The sequence below is a fragment of the Xenopus laevis genome, chromosome 4S, assembly GCF_017654675.1.
Source record: "Xenopus laevis strain J_2021 chromosome 4S, Xenopus_laevis_v10.1, whole genome shotgun sequence".
Lineage (NCBI taxonomy): Eukaryota > Metazoa > Chordata > Amphibia > Anura > Pipidae > Xenopus > Xenopus laevis.
In genome coordinates, this window is record NC_054378.1 from 65,099,009 (window position 1) to 65,124,860 (window position 25,852).

The 25,852-nt window shown below is 36.9% G+C and overlaps 1 protein-coding gene across 1 annotated transcript in view; it reads left to right on the forward strand.

The window, feature by feature from the left end:
• Positions 1-25,852, forward strand: part of jak1.S (Janus kinase 1 (a protein tyrosine kinase) S homeolog) — a 61,687-nt gene that overhangs the window by 15,138 nt on the left and 20,697 nt on the right. The window contains 13 exon segments of the mRNA NM_001093393.1: positions 4,460-4,655; positions 6,232-6,355; positions 10,990-11,140; positions 11,817-11,980; positions 14,051-14,393; positions 16,009-16,191; positions 17,145-17,302; positions 18,062-18,185; positions 18,635-18,824; positions 20,103-20,209; positions 22,482-22,631; positions 22,759-22,846; positions 23,390-23,517. Coding sequence (NP_001086862.1) covers positions 4,490-4,655; positions 6,232-6,355; positions 10,990-11,140; positions 11,817-11,980; positions 14,051-14,393; positions 16,009-16,191; positions 17,145-17,302; positions 18,062-18,185; positions 18,635-18,824; positions 20,103-20,209; positions 22,482-22,631; positions 22,759-22,846; positions 23,390-23,517 — 2,076 coding nt within the window. The 5' untranslated portion in view covers positions 4,460-4,489.

Consider the following 25,852-nt stretch of genomic DNA (forward strand, 5'->3'; position numbering starts at 1 on the left):
TTGAGAGTATGTTCAGTTTCCCTGTAGAGCAGTTAGGGACCGTCTGAAGTTTCCTATCTGCATCAGTCAGAGCAAGTAAAACGAAGGGGGAATTGCACTGCATACAGGATTATTATAAAAACGGTACACATTTTTTAATTAAAGTATATTGGAGATAGATTACTTTTTCATCAAAGAAAGTAAAAGTTAGATTTTTTTGACTTTACATCTCCTTTAAGCCACTGTGTGGTTGTTAAAGTACATTGGACCCTAGCAACCAGATACCTGCTAAAATTCCAAACTGTGAGCTGCAGAATAAGAAGCTAAATCATTCAAATCATAAATCATTTCAAAAGTTAATGGGTAACAGCCCATTTAAAATAACTTTTTTATTGCTTTTCTTGTTGCCTGAAGAGCTTACATTTGTATAAATGGTGGTAAAGTTGAAAATGTCCAAACTGGCCTATTTGTGACGAGATTTAGAATGATGACCCTTGTGATACCGTGTGAAGTCATTCATGAAACTGTGTGCACATAATGGATAAGGAATTGTGGCAGAGGTTTTCTAATAAGGGATATTTCTGAAATTTAAAGTAACATTATCCTTTGCTTTCAACACAGATGTATAGTTATTATTAAGTACAATGCACTGTTTTATTATTATTACAGCAATAAAGCAAAATCAGTTCAGAATTAAGAATTATTTGTTAATTACTTTTTGCTTGTTGTGTGATTGATCAGTTGTCTGGAAGACCTCCCACTAATCTTCTTAATTTTGAAATTACAATCTGTGCAATTTGGATCAAACTCTGATGTGATTTAGTCTGTAAATCCTACGGGGTAGGGTCCTCATCCTTTTGTCTCCTTGACACTGAGCACTTAATCTGTATTGTAATTATGGTTTATATTTATATAAATTGTATTTCTGATAATGCACTTATCTTTACTTATTATTGCAGTGACCCCTTGTCTGTTACTACTACTTTATTGTTTTGTTGTAAAGTACTTTGCCCTCAAGGAGCACTACAAATAAAAATATACATACATACATACATACATACATACATACATACATACATACATACATTTACATAATTTTTTTTTGCACGCCAAAATCAGGTCTGTGTTGGATGGCAAGCTGATCCTGTGCCTGTTAGTGGACATACATACAGGGTGCTGAAGGATCAGTTTTTGTGTTGGACTTCTTCTTTAAAGGGGTTGTTCACCTTCCAAACACTTTTTTCAATTCAGTTGTTTTTAGATTGTTCCCCAGAAATAAAGACTTTTTTCAATTACTTTCCATTATTTATTTTTTAAGTTTTTTCCAAAATCTAAGTTTAAAGGTGAATGTTCGTGTCTCTGGTGTTTGAGTCTGGCAGCTCAGTAATTCAGGTGCAGACTCTGAACTATTACAATTTTGTAACATTTAGTTGATACATTTCTCAGCAGCATCTCTGGAGTATTAGCAACTATTGTATCAATTCTAACAACTGCCTGTAATGAAACCCATAGATTCTGCTCAGCAGGGACAAAGATAAGAAATGTATCAAGTAAATGTATCCATTTAGAACAGCTTACAGGATCGGCGACCCCCCCCCCCTCCCAGAGCTACTTCAGAAGGAGAGAAATGACACTTTACACACGTCACACATAGAAAATAGAAAGTCATTGGAAAAAGTTGTTATTTCTGGTGATCTATCTAAAACCAAGTAGTTGTTTGAAGGTGAACCACCCCTTTAAGGTAGAACAATCCCCCATTGCCCCTTTTTTTTAAAGAATTGTCCCTGGACTCCCTGCAAAGGGCCCCTTTCCCCTCGTCATCAAATTCACCCCCCTCCCTCAATGCTGGCATGAGAATGCTGAGTATTGCAGTCAGTTTGAAGTTCCTCTACTTTCTACAATGGATGCAGAGATTCTCTCAAAAACAGAGTGACTCACTTCCTTAGTCCTAGAATCATCTGCTTTGTAATGGAGCTTTAAGGATACCTGGGAGGTGGCAGGGACATCTGCAGCCTTCCTCCTAGTTAGCATGCAGCCTTCTCCAGCATGCGTCTGTTTCACGTTTGTGGGACCAGAACTGACAGGAAGTACTAGAGTGAAACTGGCTTCATGTTGTTGTTTAGTGCCAAAAATTGGAACATAAATATACAGTATCTTAATTAAAACAATAGTCAAAATGTATGTTCAGCAGCTTTCAAGCCCTATTCATTAGGTAGTCATGTGACTTTAGACCAAATGTCTACAGAAATGGTTGATTTTTTTCCAGGTCTTTTGCTAATCAACATATGCAGATTAGGATTCGATTATTGTTTTAGAGAAAGGTGTCTTGGAGTTATATTTCTTTCATTATGGAAAGGAAAAAGGTGTTCATTTTTGGGTAGCCATTCCCTGTATATAGCAATTCCATGTAACAAAAAGTGGTGGAGGTGCATTTCTAGTTGCCTGTGGGATTTGTAGTAGGACATGAAAAGAGTAGGGCACAGGATCGGCTATTGATTTTAAATTATTTAAGGAAAATGTAGTTGGAAGGAGTAGCACAGTTAATGTCACTGACTAACTCAAAATTAAGAGTAAAAAGCAGGAACTTGTGTTCTGTACTAGTATATTAGACATCTGTACGCTCCAGCCTTTATACATGATGTTTTTGGTTAACTAACTAAAAAATATATATTTAGTGCAGCCTATCTATTTACCAAGTTTTTATTTTTACACTGAACTGTTTCTTTAAAGGTGGTGTCCCAAAATAAAAAAAAATTTTCATTGCTTTTAGTTGGAATTTCATTTACAAATAAAATCCTAAAATCACTGAAAATGTTAATTTAAGTGTATTAGAGATTTTCTTTCATTATGGAAAGATGGATAGTCTGTATATAGGTATGGGATACGATAGCCAGAAACTTGTTCTCCCGAAAGCTCCATATCAAAGAAAGACTGTCTCCCATAGACTCCATTTCGTCTAAATAATCCAAATTTTTAAAAATGATTTCCTTTTTCTCTGTAATAATAAAACAGTACCCTGTACTTGATCCAAACTAAGATAAAATTAATCCTTATTGGAAGTAAAACCAGTCAATTGGGTTTATTAAATGTTTGCATAATTGTCTAGTAGACCTAAGGTATGAAGAATGGAAAAATCCATTATCCAGAAAGCCCCAGGTCCCGGGCATTCTGCATAACAGGTCACATACCTGTATATCAATTCCATGCAAAATATACTTTGAAAGCAGTGACATGTTTTCATGCTTGTGTATTATAAAGTTGTTTGTACAGCTGTATTTGCCATTATTATATTGAATTTGAAAAATGTATGTTCATTTGGGCATCCCCTTTAATGTCAAAGGTTAAACAATACACAGAAATTAAACCCAGTCTTGCAAAAAGGACACAAACTGAAAGCGGATATTGTGTACTACCTCAAGACACAGTTTTCAAAAGTACCTAAACTACTCGGTAAAGGATTTCCTGTTTTATTCTGCTCTTGTTAAAAAAGTGTCATAACACTGTTTATCTCCGCTGACAGTGTACAACTAGGTTCTAAAATCGTACTGCCTCCTTTTGATATAAAACATGACTGACTGGAGCACAGGCCAAAGGTTGTATACATTTCATTAGCACTATATAAATACATTTCTTAAAAGGTGTTTTTCTGGTTGTGAGCGAGAAAGGCACTATTTATCAGGGTGGTATAAAGAATTACAGCAATTAAGTAGCATTTCATCTCTTTAGAAATGCCCTTCACTGCACGTGATGAAGATTTTAGCAATGGCTGTGTGTATCAGTTAGCCTAGTACTGGTGTGATGTAAACCCTGAAAATGAATTTATGTTAAATTTACTCATAGTGGTCCTTAAAGCACTATTACAATTTACATACATTTTCTGTTAGTGGTTTATGAGGTATTAGCAGTTTTAGACTTCTAATACCATGCTTTCAGCTCAATAGGTCCCAGGTCAGAGTGCCAGTGATCTTAACTGTCTATGCATTTTTTATGCACTTCAGTTAACTCTAGCCAGTGTCGGACTGGGATTCCAGGGGCCACCAGAAAACCTTAGACCATGGGCCCACTTTCCGAACTATTATTCCTCCTCTCCTCACTTAACCTCTTTATTCTCCTAGTCTTTTAGATCTACTTACTATACTCTATTCATCCATTATTAAGTCTCTTTTTTTCTCCCCCCAAAAAAATAGGAAATGACCATGAAATAGGGCAAATGGTTAGAAGCAAGAGGCCCACTGACACCTGGGCCCACTGGGAGTTTTCCTGGTATCCCAGTGGGCCAGTCCGACACTGACTCTAGAGTGGACTCTCAGATGAGCCTGTAATAAGAACACTTCAGATAATGTCCTAAATGAAAATCTAACTTGCCTGTCTGATATATCTATTTTTCGAAACAAAAAAAGATACACATTTGAAAGTTGTCACATATGCTTTAATTTTCCTCCAGATTGCAAAAATGCCTATTTTCTGTATTTTTATTCAGGGTCTAAATGTATTGGACAATTTGAAGAAGATGGCCTTTTGTGCAAAAATGAGAAATTCGAAGAAGTTAGAAGTAGATATAGCAGCCAAAGATGGACTAGAAGTCCACTTTTACTTGCCCGACAAGACAGCGATCTACTATCCCCAGGGAGAATTTACTGCTGAGAATTTGTGCATTGCAGCTGCTTTACACTGCAGTAAGTATTGCTTATGTCTTCTTGTTGCTCCAAGTGCTCTCAATTTGTATAGTTTATTAAAAAATGCAAATCAGTCTTGAATAAAGGGTGTCTCATGAACCACAGCCTTAATGTCCTTAACAGTTTGTGCTTTGTGAGGAAGAAAGAGCCACACTTTGTAGTAATGCTGCACAGGCTTGTTGAAACCCAACAATATGTGAGGCAGGTTTGCGCTGACCAACTCAAGATGGTGGTGGTCCAGTCTTGTTCACAGCCCACCCTTGCATTAATATCAGCATGCTCTGATTCTGCCACATTATGTCTACCGCTGCTGTGGTTAATCCTTATATACTTGCATTTCCCCTGCACCCTGTAATGATGTCAGATAGGGACTGGTTGGTAGGAGGCGTATAAGTAATTATAAGTAACAATGCACTGCCCTTTCAAATTACAAATTTTGAAATTAAAGCAGAGCTATCTCCCATTCCCAATTGATGAGAATGTATTTGTTGCGAACACTACACTCTGTTTTGGCAGGCTTTGCACATTCCTGCAGGAAGTTACAGTGGTAGATATTTTTTATCATAAAGGAATCAACAGTTCTGTAATGATATATAACAATTACTTTAAAACTTTTAGCAAGTTTCAGATGAGGGTTTTTGATCTTATCTTTTTGATAGACCACCCAAGTTCTTAAATCTGGCCAATCCCCTGCCAGATATCAGTCAGCTATACCATAAGTTTGCCTCATACATGGGTCAATAAACCGCTGACGTGGCCATGTTCACATATAGGGGCAGAATTTAGAACTCGCCAGAGAAAAACTCACTCGCTTTCTGTTCATTTCTATGCGATTTTTAAAAGCATATTTATCAAATGGTGAAATTCACACAATAATGTTGGCTTGCGTAAAGCCAGCTTTAGCTTTAATTGCATACATTTCCTATAATAAAGCATAGATATGCCTTATAGTAGTCATAAAATGCAAATTGACACTTTGCATCACATTTGGACTAAGATTATAAAAAGGCCCTCCCTGGATACAGGGGTTTTGGAGGGAAATACTGGCATATATGGAGAGTATACTCGATCTCCCCAATATTCTCTCCCCCAGTTTCTGTCTCCTACGAATAATGGGACCACTACCTATGAATAATTATACAAAGCTTTGCTACCTGCAGCTGTTTTACTTTGCTAAGAAAGCTATACTACTGCAGTGCAAATCGATGTCTCCATCCACGCTTGGTTTCTGGAAAAAACTTTCTTTGTCTTTCTACTTCTAATTGTTTTGCTATGTAATATTTAATTGAAAATTTTAAATAAAAATGAAAAAGAAGTAGGCCCTAGCATTTCAAATATACAGACCGTTACTGTCTATAGCAAAATAGAACTAGTCAAACCAAAATGCACCTGTATGAGTTCCAATCCAAGTTAGAATCTGTGGTCTTGAAGTCCATACTACTGTTTTGCATTCAAGAGAATGGGCAGTGGGTTCTGGCAAGGTGGGGAACTTAACTGAAGCAATTTACACTCTTATTGTAGTTTTTGTTTTCTATGTTAAAATTTTAAATGGTCATTTTCTGTTTTTCTCTTTTAGATATATCTCCCCTTTGCCACAATCTGTTTGCTCTATATAATGAGAGAGACCAAATCTGGTATTCACCGAACCATATCTTCAAAATAGACTCTAATGTTTCACTGAACCTTAATTATCGCATGAGGTATGTTTTTGGGTTTTATTTATGTATTCAGTACTCATGATTACTGGTTCCATCATTCAGTTATTAGGAGAAAATGAGTCTTGTTAAACTCAGAGAGGTCTACGAGCATTGGTGCTAAATTGTACAAGTGTAGTTGCCTATAGCCACCAGTCAGCGTTTTGTTTTGAACAATCTACTACAAGTTGGAAAATGTGAGCAAAGACCTGATTAGTTGCTGTTGGCTATTTAGTTAATTACCACCTGTGTTTTAAATTAGCTCATTCATGTAACTTTGTGTACTTCTTTTGTGTACTTCAATTTTGGGGCCCAAAGTCCCAATGATTGGATTAGCCTGATATTGCCCACATCAGCATGGGCATATCAGGGAAAGAGCTGCTCATTTGGGGAAAATGTATACAATTCTTGCTTTGGCAAACAGTTTTTCTTTTTGCAAATTTAATATAAGTTTTGCAAATCCACAAAACGATTTAAGTGGAAAGAGATTTTGAACTTTATAGTTTGTGCCTGTGTGCAGTGTATGTAATACAAATATTTTCATAAAAAGTTGTTATATTTGAGGCAAGAAAATATACTACCTTTTAGAAACTGTTTTAAAAGAAAAAAAAAAAAACGTTGCTGAGAATAGTACATTCTATTACCTACCAAAAATTTAAAGGTAACTACCCCTTTAATTATCAAAGAGCAAACTGTTTAAAAGTAAGGATATGTTTTGCAAGGAACATTGACTGCAAAGCCAATATTTAATATTCTATTTAATAATCATATTTTTGGGAAGTAATTCACTTTGGTTACAAAAAGGAAGTGCGTACTATGTCTAAAAAAAAGAGAAGTCTCATTTAACTAGTTGAGGCTCCAGGGTTATGTAATAAAAGGTGCAACGTTTTCTACATGTCTAATCACCAATAGCAACCAATAAGTAGGTAACATTTACTTGTTTAAAAGCAAAACTCTTGGTTGCTTATGGGTTGCCTTTTGTTGCAGATGGGATATGGCACTAATTAATAATTAAATGGAAAAAAGTGCATTAAAATGTGTTCCTTTTGTTTATTCTAGTACATTTGTTTATTAAATCATTGTACAACCCCTGCTTGAGATAAATTATTGAAAATCAGCGTGTAACTTGCTGCTGCTGTATAAGTAAATTATTATTCCTTATGGACAGTAAGGAAGAGTTATTAAGTGAGAAATGGCCAAACACTAATCCAACACAGGGGTCCTATGCTCTGTATGGACACTGCTGCATGCAGTCACATTCTTATTTTTAGTGTTTTTGTAAGTGTACAGCCTCTGGCAGAGACAAAGGGGGAAATTTACTAAAGGGCGAAGTGGCTAACGCTGGTGAAAATTTGCCAGCGTGACGTCATTTCGGCACTTTGCTGATTGACTAACGGTAGCTAGCGTAAATTCGCTGGCGTAATTTTGCCAAGGAGATAAGACTCTGGCGCAACTTCGCACTCTAACGCCAGGCGAATTTTCGGTCTGGTGAAAAAACGTTACTACGCAAATTCACTAAGTTTTTGATTTTTCTGACCGTTACCTCTATCGCCAGGCTTGCCTTCGCCTCCTCAGACCAGGCGAAGTGCAATAGAGTAGATAGGAGTTCCTCAAAAAAAAGTTTAACATTTTTTTAAGTCCCAAAAAACGGTGGCTTTTTTCCTATTTAAAGGGTGATAGACTGAAAAAGATTGTAATTTTTTTTTTTTTTGGGTTACCCTCCTTCCCCCCTACATTTGATAACATATGGCACCTAAGCTATACCGTGGGCACATTTGTAGGGCATTATAATATATATATATATATAATTTTATTAAGGTTCCCTGGCCTTGTGTAGTGTAATGTATTTGCTGCAGCATATACGTCCATTGTACTTTAACTGCACACTGTATGCCAATTAGCCAACGCTAGCGTAACTTCTAACTGCTGAGCATAATTTCGCCAGCGTTCGGTACCCTGTGCGCAAATTCGGATCTTCGTGAATTAGCGTTGTCCAGGCGAGCTTACGCCTGGCAAAGTGTTGCGCTGTGTGCGAAGCCAGCGCTGGTGAATTTTCGCCGGTTAGTGAATTTGCCTCAAAGTGTTTTTGAAGAGACAAATGGAACTGCATATAAAGACTGCAAGAGAATCACTGTGTCCTCTGCCTTTACTGGAAATAGACTGTTGTTCGGAATAGCAGTACATCACAGAGCAGGAACTGGGGGAAGGGACCTGAACTGAAAATTCAGTCAGCATCATCTCTGGAGATTGCCTGCTGGGGCTGCTGACCCTAGAGACCTGGCAACAGCATTTACAGCTGCACACAGGCTGCCTTTCACAATAATACATGAAGAAAATGTCTGTATGTATGGCTGTAGAGTCTAACCCAGGGGTGTCCAAACTTTTTGCAACGAGGGCCAGATTTGGTGAGGTGAAAATGTGTGGGGGCCAACCATTCAGTCTGACATACATTCCGAGGTAGCTAGCTTGCGATCAGGATCATTCACTCCCGGAGATGGACGCGTAAACGGCGTTTAGGATGTGGAGAAGTTGCGTCTGTTTGCACTTATTCTCCGTGCCTCATTTAAACAAGAAATCGTGTAGCAGTAATATTTGGGCACATTAATAGTGAAATGATCTGCCACTTTGTCTATACTGCTGCCTGTGTGCTGAAGGTGTTAGTAATAGACTTGTACTGGCATGAAGTGACGCACCGCTCTCGTAAACGTCTTTAGTTTACTGTAATGGCACATCAGTATGTCCATTACACCTTCAGCCCTAAAGAAGTATGTGAGATCGGCGCATCACTATGTGCCAGTACATGTCTATTACTAACACCTTCTGCACACAGGCAGCAGTATAGACCAAGTGGCAGATCATTTCACTAATAGCTTTTTTCACATATGAGTGACATCCTTGCCAGGGCAGGCACAAGGTAGTTCGGCACCCTAGGCAAGAGCTTCAATCAGTGCCCCCCTGTCCTGCATTACTATTTCCCTCCTTACCATGATGGTAAATATTTTTTATTTTTTTTTTTAAATCATTTTTATTGTTTTCAACAAACATGTCAAATACAGAAATAAAAAGCAATAAAAAAATAAAAATTACACATCAAGCAGTCGTGGGTAATAACAAGAAGCATTAAAATGCCTCCCAACAGTCTGACAAGCACAGAAATCACAACACTACAAATTCAAGCAGTAGAAGGTTGCAAAAGACAAGTTGATGGTAAATATTTTAAATAAAGAGAGTATTTATGTACCTGTGCCAGCGCCCAGCCCAGCAGCAACAGCAAACAAATGGGCCCCAAATCTGTACCTGGCTGTGCCAGCAGGAAGCTTCACACTTTACAGTAATAGAGAATGTCTTCAGTTCAGTGCAACTGTGCAAGGCTGAGAGCAGTGAGAGCCACACCAAGCAGCCCCCCAGCTCTCTGACTCTCTCTTTCACCCAACACATCAGTGACGTCATTGACGCGTGTATGTGCACCGCACAGAAGGTGCTATTACTTGCCGGCAAGAGGGAGAAGGGGAAGGAGATGGATTCAACCCAACTGGGTGACCATGATTACTGAAACAAATAATTAAATAAACGCTTGAAAAAAGTCGCCCCTCAATGATGACGCCCTAGACAGCCGCCTACCCCTAGTTCTGGCCCTGATCCCTGCAGTGAGCACCAACCATTTGGTTTTTTGGTGTGCTATTAATGTGGGCATGGTCTAGTGGTAACATGGGTGTGGTTTAAAAACAGGGAGTGGCTAACACTGGCTTCCGTTATCGGTCCTCCACCATGTAGATTGGAAAAATTCCGGCCCTCGGTACCATAGAAGTTGGACAGCACTGATTTAGGCAGTTTTGACATTTTGGCCTGTCAACAGTGTTCAATTCAACTAGCTGCAAATACATGCACCAGAAAGCATATATTTCAGTCATAAATTAAATGCACTGTATAAAATATCGGTGCGTGTGTGGACATCATTAACTAGTCTGTGTTTTATCTTTGGTGTATGTCAACAATTAGAGCAGTAAGTAGCCTGCGTATGTTGTTGAGTGTTCCTGTATCTGTGGGTGGCCAGAGAGGGATGTGCCTTAACTAGTCTATGCTTGGTGTGTTGCATACCTTATTTCTGTGATAACAACCGCACGGCTCAGTATCCTTCCCGTTTGTGTCTGATCTACCTGTACCTGTGTTGTAGACCACAGCAGGAAATACTCTAACCAAGCATATGTTTTTGTGCCAAGTTATGTTATAAAGATATAGCTAACAAAAACTGTAGTTTATTACTGTGTTCATTCTCCTCTGCTTTATATTTTTCTGTGGTGTTTAGCAACTCTTTGTACAGGTTATGTCTTCCTTTATGATTTATGAGTTATTGATGCTGAGAGCTTGAGACGCATAGTAAAGGCGAAACTGCTGTTTTTATTTTTTTATGGGTTGTTGGGGTACATTTATTTACAGTACAGTGTACTTTAAACCTTTGTCTTTTTCTCTCAAATATAAAAAGTGCATATACTCTTTATTACTAAAGAAGATAATTGTTGACTGTATCATATTATTTTCTCCATTTTGTCTTAAATAACTTAATCAGTTTACAGACATTTCATAATATAAGTGGGACATTTACAGTACTTGATTGGATGAATTTTGTTTCTTTTCAAAAGGTTCATTTTTACAAACTGGCATGGGACAAATGAAAATGAGGCATCTGTTTGGAGACATTATCCTAAAAAAAGAGATGGTTATGATAAAAAGCAAAACCAGGAAGGCACCCCTCTTCTTGATGCCAGCTCGCTGGATTACCTATTTGCACAGGTACAATAAATGCCTTGCTGTTGCCGAGTCTATACATCCGGATTCTTTGACATTCCCTTTTTTAGGGGATGTATACCTTCATTTTATACATTGTGCCCATAGATAGTATAGAACCTAAAATTGAAGAGATAACTATAATACCTTTCACTTTTTTGAATAGAGCAGAAAACTACTCATGTTCCGCCCCTTTACCATTCTTCGGTCTAACATTTGAATGTTAGAAGTGATGACACCTTCCTCCTGAAAATTCTAAACCATGCCTGTTGCTCATTCTACACTGAAGAGAGTAGATTTCTGTACTGCTGACTTTTAAAACCATTTTATTTACACTTTCACTGCAGATTTGTTCTAGGTAAACTTATATCAAAGGGAGGTGTTTTCCTTGGAAAGCAACTTTTGACTAAATGTCTCGTTTAAAATATTTACATGGTTTTATTTGTAAATGTATTTGCAAGTTATTTGTAAATGTATTTGCTATTGAAAGCAGAGTCTATCTGGCTGTTTATATTCTTTGTGCTACTTATTCTAACTAAAGTCATATGATTTATGAAAGATTCACGGAGAAGAACTGACTTCCTTGGGTGGAAATCTCCTTTTAATAATTTGTTGTTTTTCTGATACCTTTGTTAATTGATCCCTAAGGTTTTTACTAACATATGCTTATTTATATTTCTAGGGTCAGTATGAATTGGTGAAATGCCTAGCTCCAGTCAGGGAGCCAAAAAATGATCAAGAGGTTCATGAAATAGAGAATGAGTGTCTGGGAATGGCAGTTTTGGCAATTTCTCATTATGCCATGAAAAGGAATATACAGCTTCATGATCTTCCCAAGGACATCGGGTTAGTGACGTAGATTAAAATAAGTAGAGTGTTTATGTTGTATTGCAGCTTCTGATGCGTTTATTATGTTTTGATGAAAAAATATGTAAAGGGATACATACACATTCATTGGCTTCCTACTCAAATTTTTACATTTAAAGTTTGTATTTGTTCATTGAGCACCTATAGATAAGCTATTTCATAGCAACAAATATCCATTTTTATATGAGAAAAGTTTTTCATTTTATAGTTCCATAGGGAGACATGAATGGCATTTGACCACTGTTTATTTTTCTATGTAAGATATAAACCGATTTTGTTCCATGCAGGCTGTTTGTTCTGAGGTGTAAACTTGTGCCTTCTTGCCATATTTAACTATATGTCTACCTCCATAGGTACATAACGGCTACATTTATATTTATTATAGTACTGGTTTTGACTTTAAAATAGCCCCAAAGTTATCCATTGCCTTTCTTTCAAATGGGCTATAGTTGTGGTTGATATTAAAGGACATGTAAACCCCTCCACAAAAATATCATCCGTGAACAGCCTCTTTGAAATCTTTAGATACCTGCCACTCTGGTTGTTAAAAGGATAACAGTAAGGCTGCAGCATCCCCCTTAATCAATTAGAAATCCTTCTCCTCCTCTAACCCACTAAGCCCTGCTTTGGCTGTTGACTTATGAGCATGCTCAGTTCTTCTCAGTTTAGATCACTAAACACACTCTCCAGTCTAACAGCCAATAAGGAGATAGCATTGCTGATTCCCATAGGAACACTGCTCTAGCTGTCTGACCATATTTTGTTTTCTCCTAACCACCTCTCCTGAGTTCAGCTTAACCATTACAGTGCTTAACCCAGCAGAACTTTTAATGAAAGTATGTTGTGGCTGTGTAAACCTGCATTCTACATTGCATGAACTTTACAGCATACATGTCCTGTTTGCGGATGTCAATGTGACTGATGATGTGTGAGAGGGAAAATGGACGCCGGGTGAAAGCTGCTATTTGTTTTAGGAAAATGTTATATTGCTGGCAAATGGAGGGTATCTATGCAGTAAAACTGATGTGGCTTTGGTGGGGAAGATATGCCCAATTTATATACATGGTAGGAAAATGTAGACTTTACATGTACTTTAAAGGGATACTGTCATGGGAAAAAAAAATTTTTTCATAATGAATCAGTTAATAGTGCCGCTCCAGCAGAATTCTGCACTGAAATCCATTTCTCAAAAGAGCAAACAGATTTTTTTATATTTAATTTTGAAATCTGACATGGGGCTAGACATATTGTCAATGTCCCAGCTGCCCCAAGTCATGTGACTTGTGCTCTGATAAACTTCAATCACTCTTTACTGCTGTACTGCAAGTTGGAGTGATATCACCCCCCTCCCCTTTTCCCCCCCAGCAGCCAAACAACAGAACAATGGGAAGGTAACCAGATAGCAGCTCCCTAACACAAGATAACAGCTGCCTGGTAGATCTAAGAACAACACTCAATAGTAAAAACCCATGTCCCACTGAGACACATTCAGTTACATTGAGAAGGAAAAACAGCAGCCTGCCTCCTAAAGTGCAGGCACAAGTCACATGACCAAGGGCAGCTGGGAAATTGACAAAATGTCTAGCCCCATGTCAGATTTCAAAATTGAATATAAAATAAATCTGTTTGCTCTTTTGAGAAATGGATTCAGTGCAGAATTCTGCTGGAGCAGCACTATTAACTGATTCATTTTGAAAAAAAAATTGTTTCCCATGACAGTATCGCTTTAAGGATAAACTGTACTGATTTTCTAGTAAATGACACCATTTGCTTGATTCTGGGAGAAAGATCCACTTGATCTCAATTACTTCGCCATATTACAAGTAATAATATCTTAGCAAATTTTTTCTTGAAAGTTAGATCTCATTGATTCAACCTGCAAGCCAATATTAACCCAAGAGGGTCAGAATAACAAAAGCCAAAATGCAATGCTTTTTTTTTGGCATGGCGCCCAAACTAAATGTAATGTTTGTTCTTAGGAATAAATATAATTCAGACCCTTGTTAGAGACCAAGCGTTTATATGGTAATTTGATATCTTAATTTACAGATACAAGAAATATATTCCAGAAATGCTGAACAGAACCATCAAACAAAGGAATTTCCTAACCCGAATGCGGATAAACAATGTTTTTAAGAATTTTCTCAAGGAATTTAACAGTAAAACCCTTTGTGACAGTAGCGTTTCTCCGCATGAACTAAAGGTGAAATACTTATCAACCATGGAGACATTAACCACGAATTATGGTGCAGAAATCTTTGAGACAAATCACCTGATTATCAAATCTGAGAATGAACAGAATGGTTTCAATAACGGTGATTATGACAGTATGCATCATTATGAAGTCTCTGTCACTGGAAACTCAGGAATAAATTGGAGACGGAAGCCAACAGTAAGTATTTAAGGGGAAAATAATTACCAACTGTTTTTATCTTAAAGGGATCCTGTCATCAGAAAACATGTTTTTTTCAAAACACATCAGTTAATAGTGCTACTCCAGCAGAATTCTGCACTGAAATCCATTTCTCAAAAGAGCAAACAGATTTTTTTATATTCAATTTTGAAATCTGACATGGGGCTAGACATTTTGTCAATTTCCCAGCTGCCCCTGGTCATGTGACTTGTGCCTGCACTTTAGGAGAGAAATGCTTTCTGGCAGGCTGCTGTTTTTCCTTCTCAATGTAACTGAATGTGTCTCAGTGGGACATGGGTTTTTACTATTGAGTGTTGTTCTTAGATCTACCAGGCAGCTGTTATCTTGTGTTAGGGAGCTGCTATCTGGTTACCTTCCCATTGTTCTTTTGTTTGGCTGCTGGGGGGAAAAGGGAGGGGGGTGATATCACTCTAACTTGCAGTACAGCAGTAAAGAGTGATTGAAGTTTATCAGAGCACAAGTCACATGACTTGGGGCAGCTGGGAAATTGACAATATGTCTAGCCCCATGTCAGATTTCAAAATTAAATATAAAAAAATCTGTTTGCTCTTTTGAGAAATGGATTTCAGTGCAGAATTCTGCTGGAGAAGCACTATTAACGGATTCATTTTGAAAAAAAAATTTTTCCCCATGACAGTATCCCTTTAAATACTCACATTTATTTTTTTAGGAACTACCATTTTCTATTTCTCATGTTGCTCTGTTTTTTTGCCAACTGAGAACATTTTATGTTTGGATTCCTTACTAAACACATGTGCATACTTTGATAGGAGTGGAATCTGCCTGTCACTTTGCAAGAATATGATTGTAACATTTTCAGTTACATTTTTCTGCCAATGTTTTTAATTATACAATATTATCATATATTTTTCAGTTTGTTGACTGTATGCTTTTAAAGTACCCCTTTTTTAAATCACCATTTTAATAACATTACAAGCTTGAATAATAATAACAGCAATAGTAATAATGCATATATTGATTCTGACTTCATTTCTCCTCTGTCTCAGACAAGTTTTTATGTCTCTTTCACTAATTGCTAGTAACACCAGGAAATGAAAATTCCCATATTCCCATATAATATTTGTTTGTGCACTTTTGAAAATGTCTGCACTGTCTGTAGAAAGTGTCATTATTAAATGTAATACCTGTATAAGCTACCGACATCTCGAAGCAGCAATTAATAAGGCCAGTGAGCCTTTCAGATAAATGGGTTATGTAATTAAAGGTGTTACGTTTTCGCAGGAGCAGTAACCCATAGCAACCAGACAGGAAAAATAGAATGGGCACCATAAAAAACATTCCCCCCTGTTAAAAAAGAAACAATGCAAATTATTGGTTTAGAAATACACAATTTACAGCCTTTCAGCAAAAGTAGATTTTTTTTATTCTGATGACAGTATAACTTTAATAAATAGGCATCAGTTAAAGGAATCTAGATTTACATTTCTTTTGGCTGGTGCAGCCGTTGTAGGTGCTATATTTTGTGCATTGAGTAGAGCAGATTAATATTTGGACGTTAAAGCTGCTGGCTAATTTTAGAGTTATTTTCATACATTTTTCTTATTTATTTCAGTGTACCGCATCAGAAAAAGACAGGAAAATAAAGTGGAAAAAAACAGAAAGCAAAAGTAAGAACTCAGACAAAAAGGGGAAATCAAAAGATGAGTGGCACTGCTTCTCGTATTTTCCTGAAATCACACACATTGTCATAAAGGAGGATACAGTCATAATTAATAATCAGGACAACAAGAGCATGGTAAATGTGCAGGAGTGATAAACTAGAACTGTAAATTCCTGATATTTATTTATTTTGTGAAAGAACAGTGGCGTAACTAGGGGACTGTGCCTGGGCCCCCCACTGGGACATGTACAATCTTACCTTCCTTTCTCCTTATAGCACACTGCAGTGGCTCTGGTGGGCTGGCCCAGGTGCAGTCGCACCCCGTGTGCTACCGGTAGTTATGATACTATTAAATAGACATCTATAAGCCTAGCCTAATATTTAGCTTATCAGTTTAATCTACCCAGGCCTGATGTACCTGTTTAAAAATGGATGTTTCTCTCCCTTCTTAGTTCAGATCTCAGACACAGTCCCCACCACTGTTAGGTGTAGGACCTTTGTGAAAACTGTGTGTTGCCATTGCACATTGCCACTATTATTATTACCTGTTATTTATATAGCGCAGCAGTTTACAGAGACTGTACATCATTTATATCAATCCCTGCTCCAGTGGAGCTTACAAGGTTCACTGGAGGAAGTGTTTACAAAAGACATCCTTGCCATTGCCGTCATTGAGGGAAATTCAGCGGCAATTAGTGGAACAAATTAGTTTTTGCCAGCCTGGTCATTATTACTAATATTTTTAAGCCATATTGATTAGAGATTTGACTGCTATTTTGCTATTAACCAAGGGAACCTTTTTTTAAAGTTACCTTTTGGATGTAATAGGAACTTGCACTGGTATTATGACCCTTGTCATCGTATCTCCATGATATTTACACTTTATGGCAGCAGCAAACTTAAATTAAATATGTATAAAATGGCATAAAGACAGTTCTATATTTGACTTAAGTTATTTGTAGTTTCTTAATTCCTCACAACTTGAATGCAATGTTAATACCGTTTGGAATATGTTGCAGTTTTGGTCCTGGTTGGAACCCCTCATGAGGTACGGATTGAAATGTATTCCTCTTTGTTGGTATATTTAGGAGCTGAAGCTTTCCACGCCAGAAGAGGCACTCTCCTTCGCTGCACTCATTGATGGATACTTCCGTCTCACAGCAGATGCACATCATTACCTCTGCAGTGATGTTGCTCCACCTTTGATAGTAAATAACATTAAAAATGGATGCCATGGACCAATATGGTAGGCCTTGAAAGTGTGTACATTTAAATCAGAAAGAACCAAATTTGTGACCTTCTTAAATGTTAAATATATCCTGTTTATACAGAGGATTGTCCATTTATTGTCCTCTAACTAAGCAACATTGTTACATTGTAATAGGGTGTAAGTACTGTCACAGATATTGCTAAAATAATTCAAAAGAATGTGATTCATTTCCACAAGATAAAAACCACTATATGAAGATAAAATAAGTGATGATGGTAAAGGTGATAAAAGTTTGAGTGATAAAAATAAAATAGTGTAGTTCCAGCCTGCAGCTTTTCACAATGAAGTTCCTCATTTATCAATCATTCAGAAGTCTTTAGCCAAACAAAATCCAAACCCTTAAAGTTTCTAAGTCTTAGGACAACTGCATGCAACACAGTTTTGTTCTAAATGTAGTTGTATTTTTTTCCTTAAGTATGAAATTCCAGTTGGGTACAGATTTGGTTCAACATTCAGTCAATTGCTTTGTGAAGGATTTGGTTTTTGTCCGAATACAAACTGATTTGGCACATCAATAGTTTGATGTATAATGTAAATATGGCTCTGATGTAAAGCTCTGTGAAATATATTGGTGCATACCATATGTGTGTGTGTGTGTGTGTGTATGTGTTTCATAATAATACATGAAAGATAAAGCCTTGTTACATAGAGAATATATTTACCTATTATTAAGTCTCAAAGTTAAAAAATATATATTTATTTATATTACAAATTGTTTTCCCATTATATTTTTAGCACAGAATATGCAATAAACAAATTACGGCAAGAAGGAAGTGATGAGGGAATGTATGTCTTGAGATGGAGCTGTACAGATTTTAACAATATACTTATGACGGTGGCATGCAGTAAAATGTCACAGGTAACTTTTTCCTTTCCTTTGACATTTCTTAAATTGTTGTCCAAGTTATCTGACATTCTCGTCTCGTTAAGCCAGGGACACTCAACCAATAAAGGATGATGCTGCATTTTGTGATAAGAAATGGAGGGTTCCAGAGATGTCGACCCTAACTGAGCGTGCCTTTGGTTTTAGATCCAGTGGGCTTCACCATAAAGTTTTTCAGCACTAATCATCTTACATTTACAGCATTGCCAAGTCAAAGGCTAGTTCCATAGGGGAAACACTTCTGTTGACTTTCATTTGTGCGGTTGGATGTTGGGCTTTGCATAGCATCATTCATAGCATTTTATTTCTCAGTTAATGAGTATCAGAAGATAATCCATACGGGTGCATAAACTAATATCAAGTAACAAGATATTTAATTTCTAGTAAGTAAATAAGTTCTTGTTTCTCTAATTTCTTTCAAACAGTATGATTCCAAATGCTTGAAACAGTACAAAAACTTTCAGATTGAAGTTAAAAAAGGGAGATACTCTTTACTTGGTCCTGATCTAGAATTTGACTCACTGAAAGATCTGATGAAGCATTTGAAAGGGCAAGTGCTCAAGACAGATGATGTCAGCTTTACATTAAAAAAATGCTCTCCACCAAAACCAAGAGGTAATGTATTAATAAAAACCCCATATATACTATATGAGTAAGTTATTTTGGTGGTGGGATAATTGGTTTAACTTGGATTCTTTATAGTCATTTTTTTCTGTCAGAGCTGCTGTAGTTTCTCCTAGCCTATAACTGCCTGAAATCCCCTAGTTTCATTTAAATTGTGCCAGTATAATGCACCACGTAGCAGTTCTGTGAGTGGTGGAGATTCCCAGAAGCCAAACGAAACCAATTTGGATAGATAATGAGTTGTCCGATATACTGTAAATACCAAATGTTGTGGCTTCAGAAAGTTGCTATCTTGTCTTTTACAGCTTAATTAGATAACCAGTGAAAGACGTTATTTTGGCATTATTTTCTTTTTTCTATTTGACTAATATTTCCACATGGGCTAATAATCAACATTAATTATGCTGATAACTAATATGCTGACAGTAGATGTAATTTGGTTGCATATGGAAACATATAGTCACATTTATATCAGTGCAAATTAATAGACATGTTTGTATAGCACAGATTACAGTGACAAAGCTTGCTCCCTATAACTGAACCATCAGAGGATACTTAGGGTACAGTGATCTATAGTCCCTGATGTAGTGAATGGGTGAAAAGCTAGTTGGGATGGCAGGCCACCCAATACTCTACAATAGCCCAAGCGGCTAATGCTGTCATATACAAGAGAATCTGAATAAAATTTCCAGCCATCATCTTTGCAGGGTATGCTAGCAGCAGTTACAATAGGTCATAATCATTTTATGGCTTTTCTAAACAATTTCTGTTCAGTAAAGGAGGATTAGGATTATCAAAGTTTATGATAGTATTACCATAGTAATTCAGTTTTACCTTTTGCCTTCTATGGCATCGACTATGCTGCTTTATACTGGATTAGCTGCCTGAAGAGACAAACCTGTATCACATTAGTAAGCAAGCAATTTGGTGTCAAATTAAAGCAACAACAGTTTTATAATTTTAATATCTAATCACTTTCTAAAGTTGTCATTCTGGTGAGATGATATGAGTTGTGAGGAAATTATGGTCAGAAGTGTATATGAATTTTAAGGGTCTCCTAATCCATTTATTCAACTATGTATTGATTCTTAATTATTTATGAATTCTTAGATTGGCCAGTCACTGATTGTTACTGAAAACTCAGCAGGGCTGCAAAACAAGAGAGTTAAAAAAAAGAAAACAAATTCAACTTCTATCTTGAGTTCTTTAAATTTTGGTGATTCTGGTGATCAGACATACTGATTGTAACTCATTTCTCTTTTCTTTTAGAAATCTCGAACTTGTTGGTCGCAACAAAAAAAGCATTAGAGTGGCAACCAGTCTACCACCTGAGTCAGCTGAGTTTCCATAGAATACTGAAAGAAGAAATCACACAAGTGAGTCATGTTCTTCCTTTTTCAATTCATGTTTTTCAATTGTTTGAATTCAATTTCATGTGTCTTATCAGATCTAACATCACTCATTACACAAGCCTTTTTCTTCTCAGTAGTTTAGCTCCAAATTACGGGAAGCAGTGATATGCACCCGACCCAACCCGACTTGGAGAGTGGTTGGTATTTATAGACCCAACCCTTCAGTTTTTGATGTTACCAAAGTGGGCTGGTGCAAGTCTATAAATAAAGACTGTCAGAGGCAAAAGTTGGGCCAGGATTTTTTATTTTTTACATGCTTTATTTCCTTAACAACATCTACACTTTCATGCAAACTGGTGCATTACTATACTGGTGAATACAAATTTTAGTGTCAGAACTTTTTTGGACATTTTTTGGCTTTCGTATGGATCTTATGGAAGTGTAACAGCAAGTTTTTGAGCCTAGAGTAAACTTTGATGAACATCTGTCTTTTAAAAGGGAGCTAAATGCAAAAAAAAATGTGTTTTTACCTGCAATTTACATAAATTATGTATTTAAGGGGTTTCTACTAAATTAGCAGTTTCAGACAGTTTTAGGCTACAATTAGCAGGCTTTCAGTTCAACAGTTTTGGAAGGCCCAGAGTGCCTAAACACTTTCTGTATATAGTTAACACTTGTGTAACTGACTCTCAGTAGCCAACCAAACGCCATTCATTTTTGAGTTTAGATCAGCTACTGTGTTTCTGTGGTACTGTATATATGTTAGCATTTTCAAGTTTATCTACGCAGTTTATGAAATTCTGTGTTTTCTGACCATTGGAGAATGTGGGGTGAGTGACAAATGACTTCTGCTGAGTGAGATTGTGAGTTGCCTGGCAACTTGCATTCCACATTTAATAGAGATAACGCACAGAGGGTCATTTATCAACACTGGGCAAATTTGCCCATGGGCAGTAACCCGTGGCAACCAATAAAATTGCTGCATTCATTGTTCTACTTGCAGCTGGCTTCAAAAATCTAATCACTGATTGGTTGCTATAGGTAACTGCCCATAGCCAAATTTGCCCAGTGTTGATAAATTAGCCCCAGTACGCTCTACCATCTGTAGCACACAAAATGTTGAGTGCAAACACTGTAAGGACCAACAAGTTATTTTATAATCAGTGGCACTAATAGCAGAAATACTTGTGTGTTTTGAATGTAAAAAAATGACACCTTTTTGTGTATAATAGGTGTGCGTAAATAGAAGCAACTTGATCTTGTGGTAGAATTTGAGGATGCACCCCACCTTATTTTCCTGCCTATTCTCACACATGCCCAAACCAGCACCAACAAATCTTTTAAAACATATAAACTATACAGATACTTTATAGATTATGTAACTGAAGTGAAACCACAGTGCGGAGACAGTCATTTGTGTACACATTTTTAAAATGCAGTAGGCAGGGGAGTGGTAAGAGTTGTTTCACAACAGCTGGATTATTTCCCTGTTATAGAGTCTGCTAAGCAAATGACTAACATGGTTACTTATTTTAGTTAGTTAAAACACCGCTAAAGTGACTGTACACCCATTCAGCAAGCCTACTTGACAGGCTGGTACATGGCTTATTCACCCAGTTCTCTGTACAGCTTTGTACACTCAGGATAGAGAGTCACTTGCAAGTACACAACCAAAACACTAAGGGGCCCATTCACTTAGTTCGAGTGAAGGAATAGAATAAAAAATACTTCGAATTTCGAAGCGCCATGTCAGATTTCAGAATTGAATATAAAAAAATCTGTTTGCTCTTTTGAGAAATAGATTTCAGTGCAGAATTCTGCTGGAGCAGCACTATTAACTGATTCATTTCATTTTAAAAAAAAAATTTTTTCCATGACAGTATCCCTTTAATGAATGATTTCTTGCTATAAATTAATTACAGAAGCAGATTTTTGCCTCTTGTGAGCAGACTAGGGTCATGGGATTTTACTCTAGAAGAGAGAATGTATACAGAGTGGTAATGTTCCTGTGATAAATTTAATTCAGGAAACAAAAAAAAATGTATTCCAGGATTTTAACATCGTAGCCTGCAATTGTGTTTGTGTGTGTATGACTATAAAAAGAAACATTGATTTTGCTTTTTAACCAAACCATCTGGTGTTGAGGCACAATACGCAACATCATTAGAAAATCATATATCTCTAGTGGGGGCTGTTAATTGTAGCTGGATTTGCAGGTTAGAAATCTCTTTATCAAAACTGGCGTCTGAAGCCTGTGAAGCATTGCATGCCTTTATCTGTGCATTTTATTTTGTAGCTGGAACATTTGGGTAGAGGAACTAGGACCCAAATCTATGCTGGAAAACTTAACTACAAAGATGACAATGATAGTGAGAGCTATTCTACAGAAAAGGAGATAAAAGTCATACTAAAAGTGCTGCATCCAAGTCATAGAGACATCTCTTTGGTATGTGTTTTGGTTACTCTTTAGTCTGTAATACTCAAATAGACACCGGTTATACAGTACCTACCACTGAACAGCAGCTTTCCATTTTTTTAATGAATTTACCATTTTGCCTCTGCTTCCCTATTAGGCATTTTTTGAGACTGCAAGTATGATGAGGCAGGTTTCACACAAGCACATTGTATTGCTTCACGGTGTATGTGTCAGAGATGTCGAAAGTAAGTCAAAAGAACAATGTTTGATTCTTAATGTTATGGTTTTTAACAGGAAACAAATCTGTAATGCAAGAATGTAATGCACGCATAAACCCAGCATTCTCACGCCAGAATCAAAGACTGTGTGTGCAAAACTATCATCCTACAGTGCTTTATCCACACACAGTTTCAAAATAATGTTGATGGTACAGTATAGGACTGAGAAACTCTTAGAGGGTCCTCGTAACGTTCCTCAAACATATCCCCATTACTGCTGAATGCTTGGGGTAATATTAAAACAAGTTTGGTTAATTTTACGTATGAGTTAGAGCAAAATGAGTAATAAATTATCACCAAATTAAGTCGGTTACAGACCATTAATGGCAAACTTTGTGACCCATCTCAAGAAGAAGAAGCACCTTTTAGATCCAACATACAAGTCAAAGCTAACAGCAAAAAGGAGGTTTTGTCCGTGATTTGTGAAAAACGCTATCCTTTACTGGAAACGCTGTCCTTTACTTGAGATGCTATTGTTAACTGGAATTTGAATGTTTATTATTGTTACAGATATAATGGTTGAGGAATTTGTGGACTTTGGCCCCCTTGATCTGTTCATGCATCGTAAAAGTGATGTTCTGACAACACCATGGAAATTTAAAGTTGCCAAGCAACTCGCTAGTGCCCTAAGCTACTTGGTAAGCATGTTTTCTAAAGCAGACCAGATCTAGGATGGTTTTCTAGAAACAGGGACCCTATTGGAATAAGAGCTGCTGCATTCTGCAATTATACTCCTTTTGGCTTTAAAGAAGAACTAAAGCCTAACTAAAGAAGTAGGCTAGAAATGTTGTACATTATGTTTTGGGCTCCTGTACCAGACCAAGGCAACCACAGCCCTTTAGCAAGGAAGATCTGTGGTCCCAAAGATGCCCCAGTAGCTCCTCATCTTCAGTTCTGCTGATTCACTGCACATGCTCTGTGCTGCTGTTAGCTACCTGAGACCAATGCACAATATACTGTTTATTCAGAATAGAAATATACACTAATTAGTACTTGATATAGTTAATTACTATTGCTCAGAAATCATATAATCAGCCCTGTAGCATCAGCTTATATTACAGATGAACCTCATTTTCTGCTTGATAATTTGCAGCGACTCCTAAGCTTAGCTTCTCAACAGCTGCTCAGAGCCCACTGAGCATGTGAGTGTGCAGACACTTTCTAAGATGGTGACAAGTTTGATGTCATGGATCATTGCTGCTATTGTGATGCTGAAACATTAGGCTGGTACAAGACGTTCAGTAAATAAAATATGGCATTTTTAACCTTATTATTTTTTAGTGTTTTGTTCTCCTTTAATGCTAGACATGCAGGTTTCATGTGGCTGCAGCTACAAAGATCCTCTACTGAGAGTACTATAATAAATGGTAGCAGTAACAATGGGTGTTCCATCTACATTGTGAGCTAATGGCCAGCCCTGTAGAAAGAACAGATGAGCTGATACTACAACACTGATTATTAAATTCTGATGCTAGTTGCACTGGCTTCTGTGCTGGGCAGAAATTACCATATTGGCCAATAGCATCTGCAGATATTAGGATAGAATTAGTTTAGGTCAGATACAGTGAAATGTATCGACCCATAACCAGTGATAGGGCATCTTGATGTGAGAGGGTTAACAGTTGTTTTTGTGATTGCAGTGCATGACTAAAGCAAGGAATATTTAATAGTTCAATAAAACAATATTCTGCATACAGGGGCAGATTTATTTAGGGTCAAATTGAAAATTTGAATTTTCTATTTTTTTTTTTCATGGTCAAAACTGTCAAATTCAACTAGGGAATTATCCAAACTCAATTTGAGTTTTTTCAAAAATTAGATTTTCGAGATTTATCATACTGTGGCCCTTTCAGAATTTGACTATTCGCCACCTAAAACCTGCAGAATTCATGTATAAGTCAATGGGAGAGGTCAGTAGAATTCGGTGAAAAAACTCGAATAGAGTTTGGTCAAATTTCAGGTCGGTAAAATCATTAATGAGATATTACGTTTTTTTTTTTTAAATAAATAACCCCCTAATCAAATTTAGAGTAAAGTCTAATTCATTAGAGTTAAAAAAAAAAAAAAAAACTCAAATGAATTTGAAATTTGACCCTTTATAAATGTGCCATATAATGGTAACATAGACTGTAGGGCTTAATTTTCCTGTATTGTGTGTGTTGCTTCTATATGAGAGTAGAACTTCAGAATGATAATGAAGTATACTTTTTTTTTATCCAAAATGATCAAAATTGCAGACAGGATACCCAACTTTCTGAGAATTAACTGTTTCAGCAGAAAAACCAACTGGTTGTCACTTCTGCTGTTAAGTCTGTAAGTTGCCCAACATTGCAAACTGTGTAGTCATAAAGCCTGGCATTCTTTCAGTAAGTTCCCCTTTATCAGTGATGTGGAATGTGGTTACTGTTCTAATAATTGCTTACCCTTCATCTTCACAGACATGAGTAATAGTAAGCAATTAGGGCATCAGGCAGAGAATCAATACAGCTATTAATGTACATTGTGTTGCTGCTGACATCCAATAGTCATTGTGCATGTATGCCAAATTGCTCTGTTAAATTACAGATCAAATTGTGCAACCTCAATTAGCATCTGTTCATTAACTAGACCATCCATTTTTTTATTGTTGTTATTCTGATGTGGAGGGAGCTTCCTTGTTTAATGTATAAACAGCAACAATGGTGAAGGTATTGTAACCTGGTGTGCCCTGCTAATAGCATTGCCTGACAGTCTCTGGATAATCAGAAGCAACACTGAATGTTGTGTGTCTCTGTGTTTGACTTTTTCCAGACTTAGAAATTAATATAGAGATTTTATTTTAGCAGTCATAATGTTAAAATGATCAGAGACATACTGAGCAAGGCCACAGAGTTTGGAACAATAATTAGGCCTAGGTTTTATATATGGCTGCTCTATGTAATAGCAATGCACCCTCCTGACCCGCTCTGACACCAAAGAGGTGAGTAGCAGGTG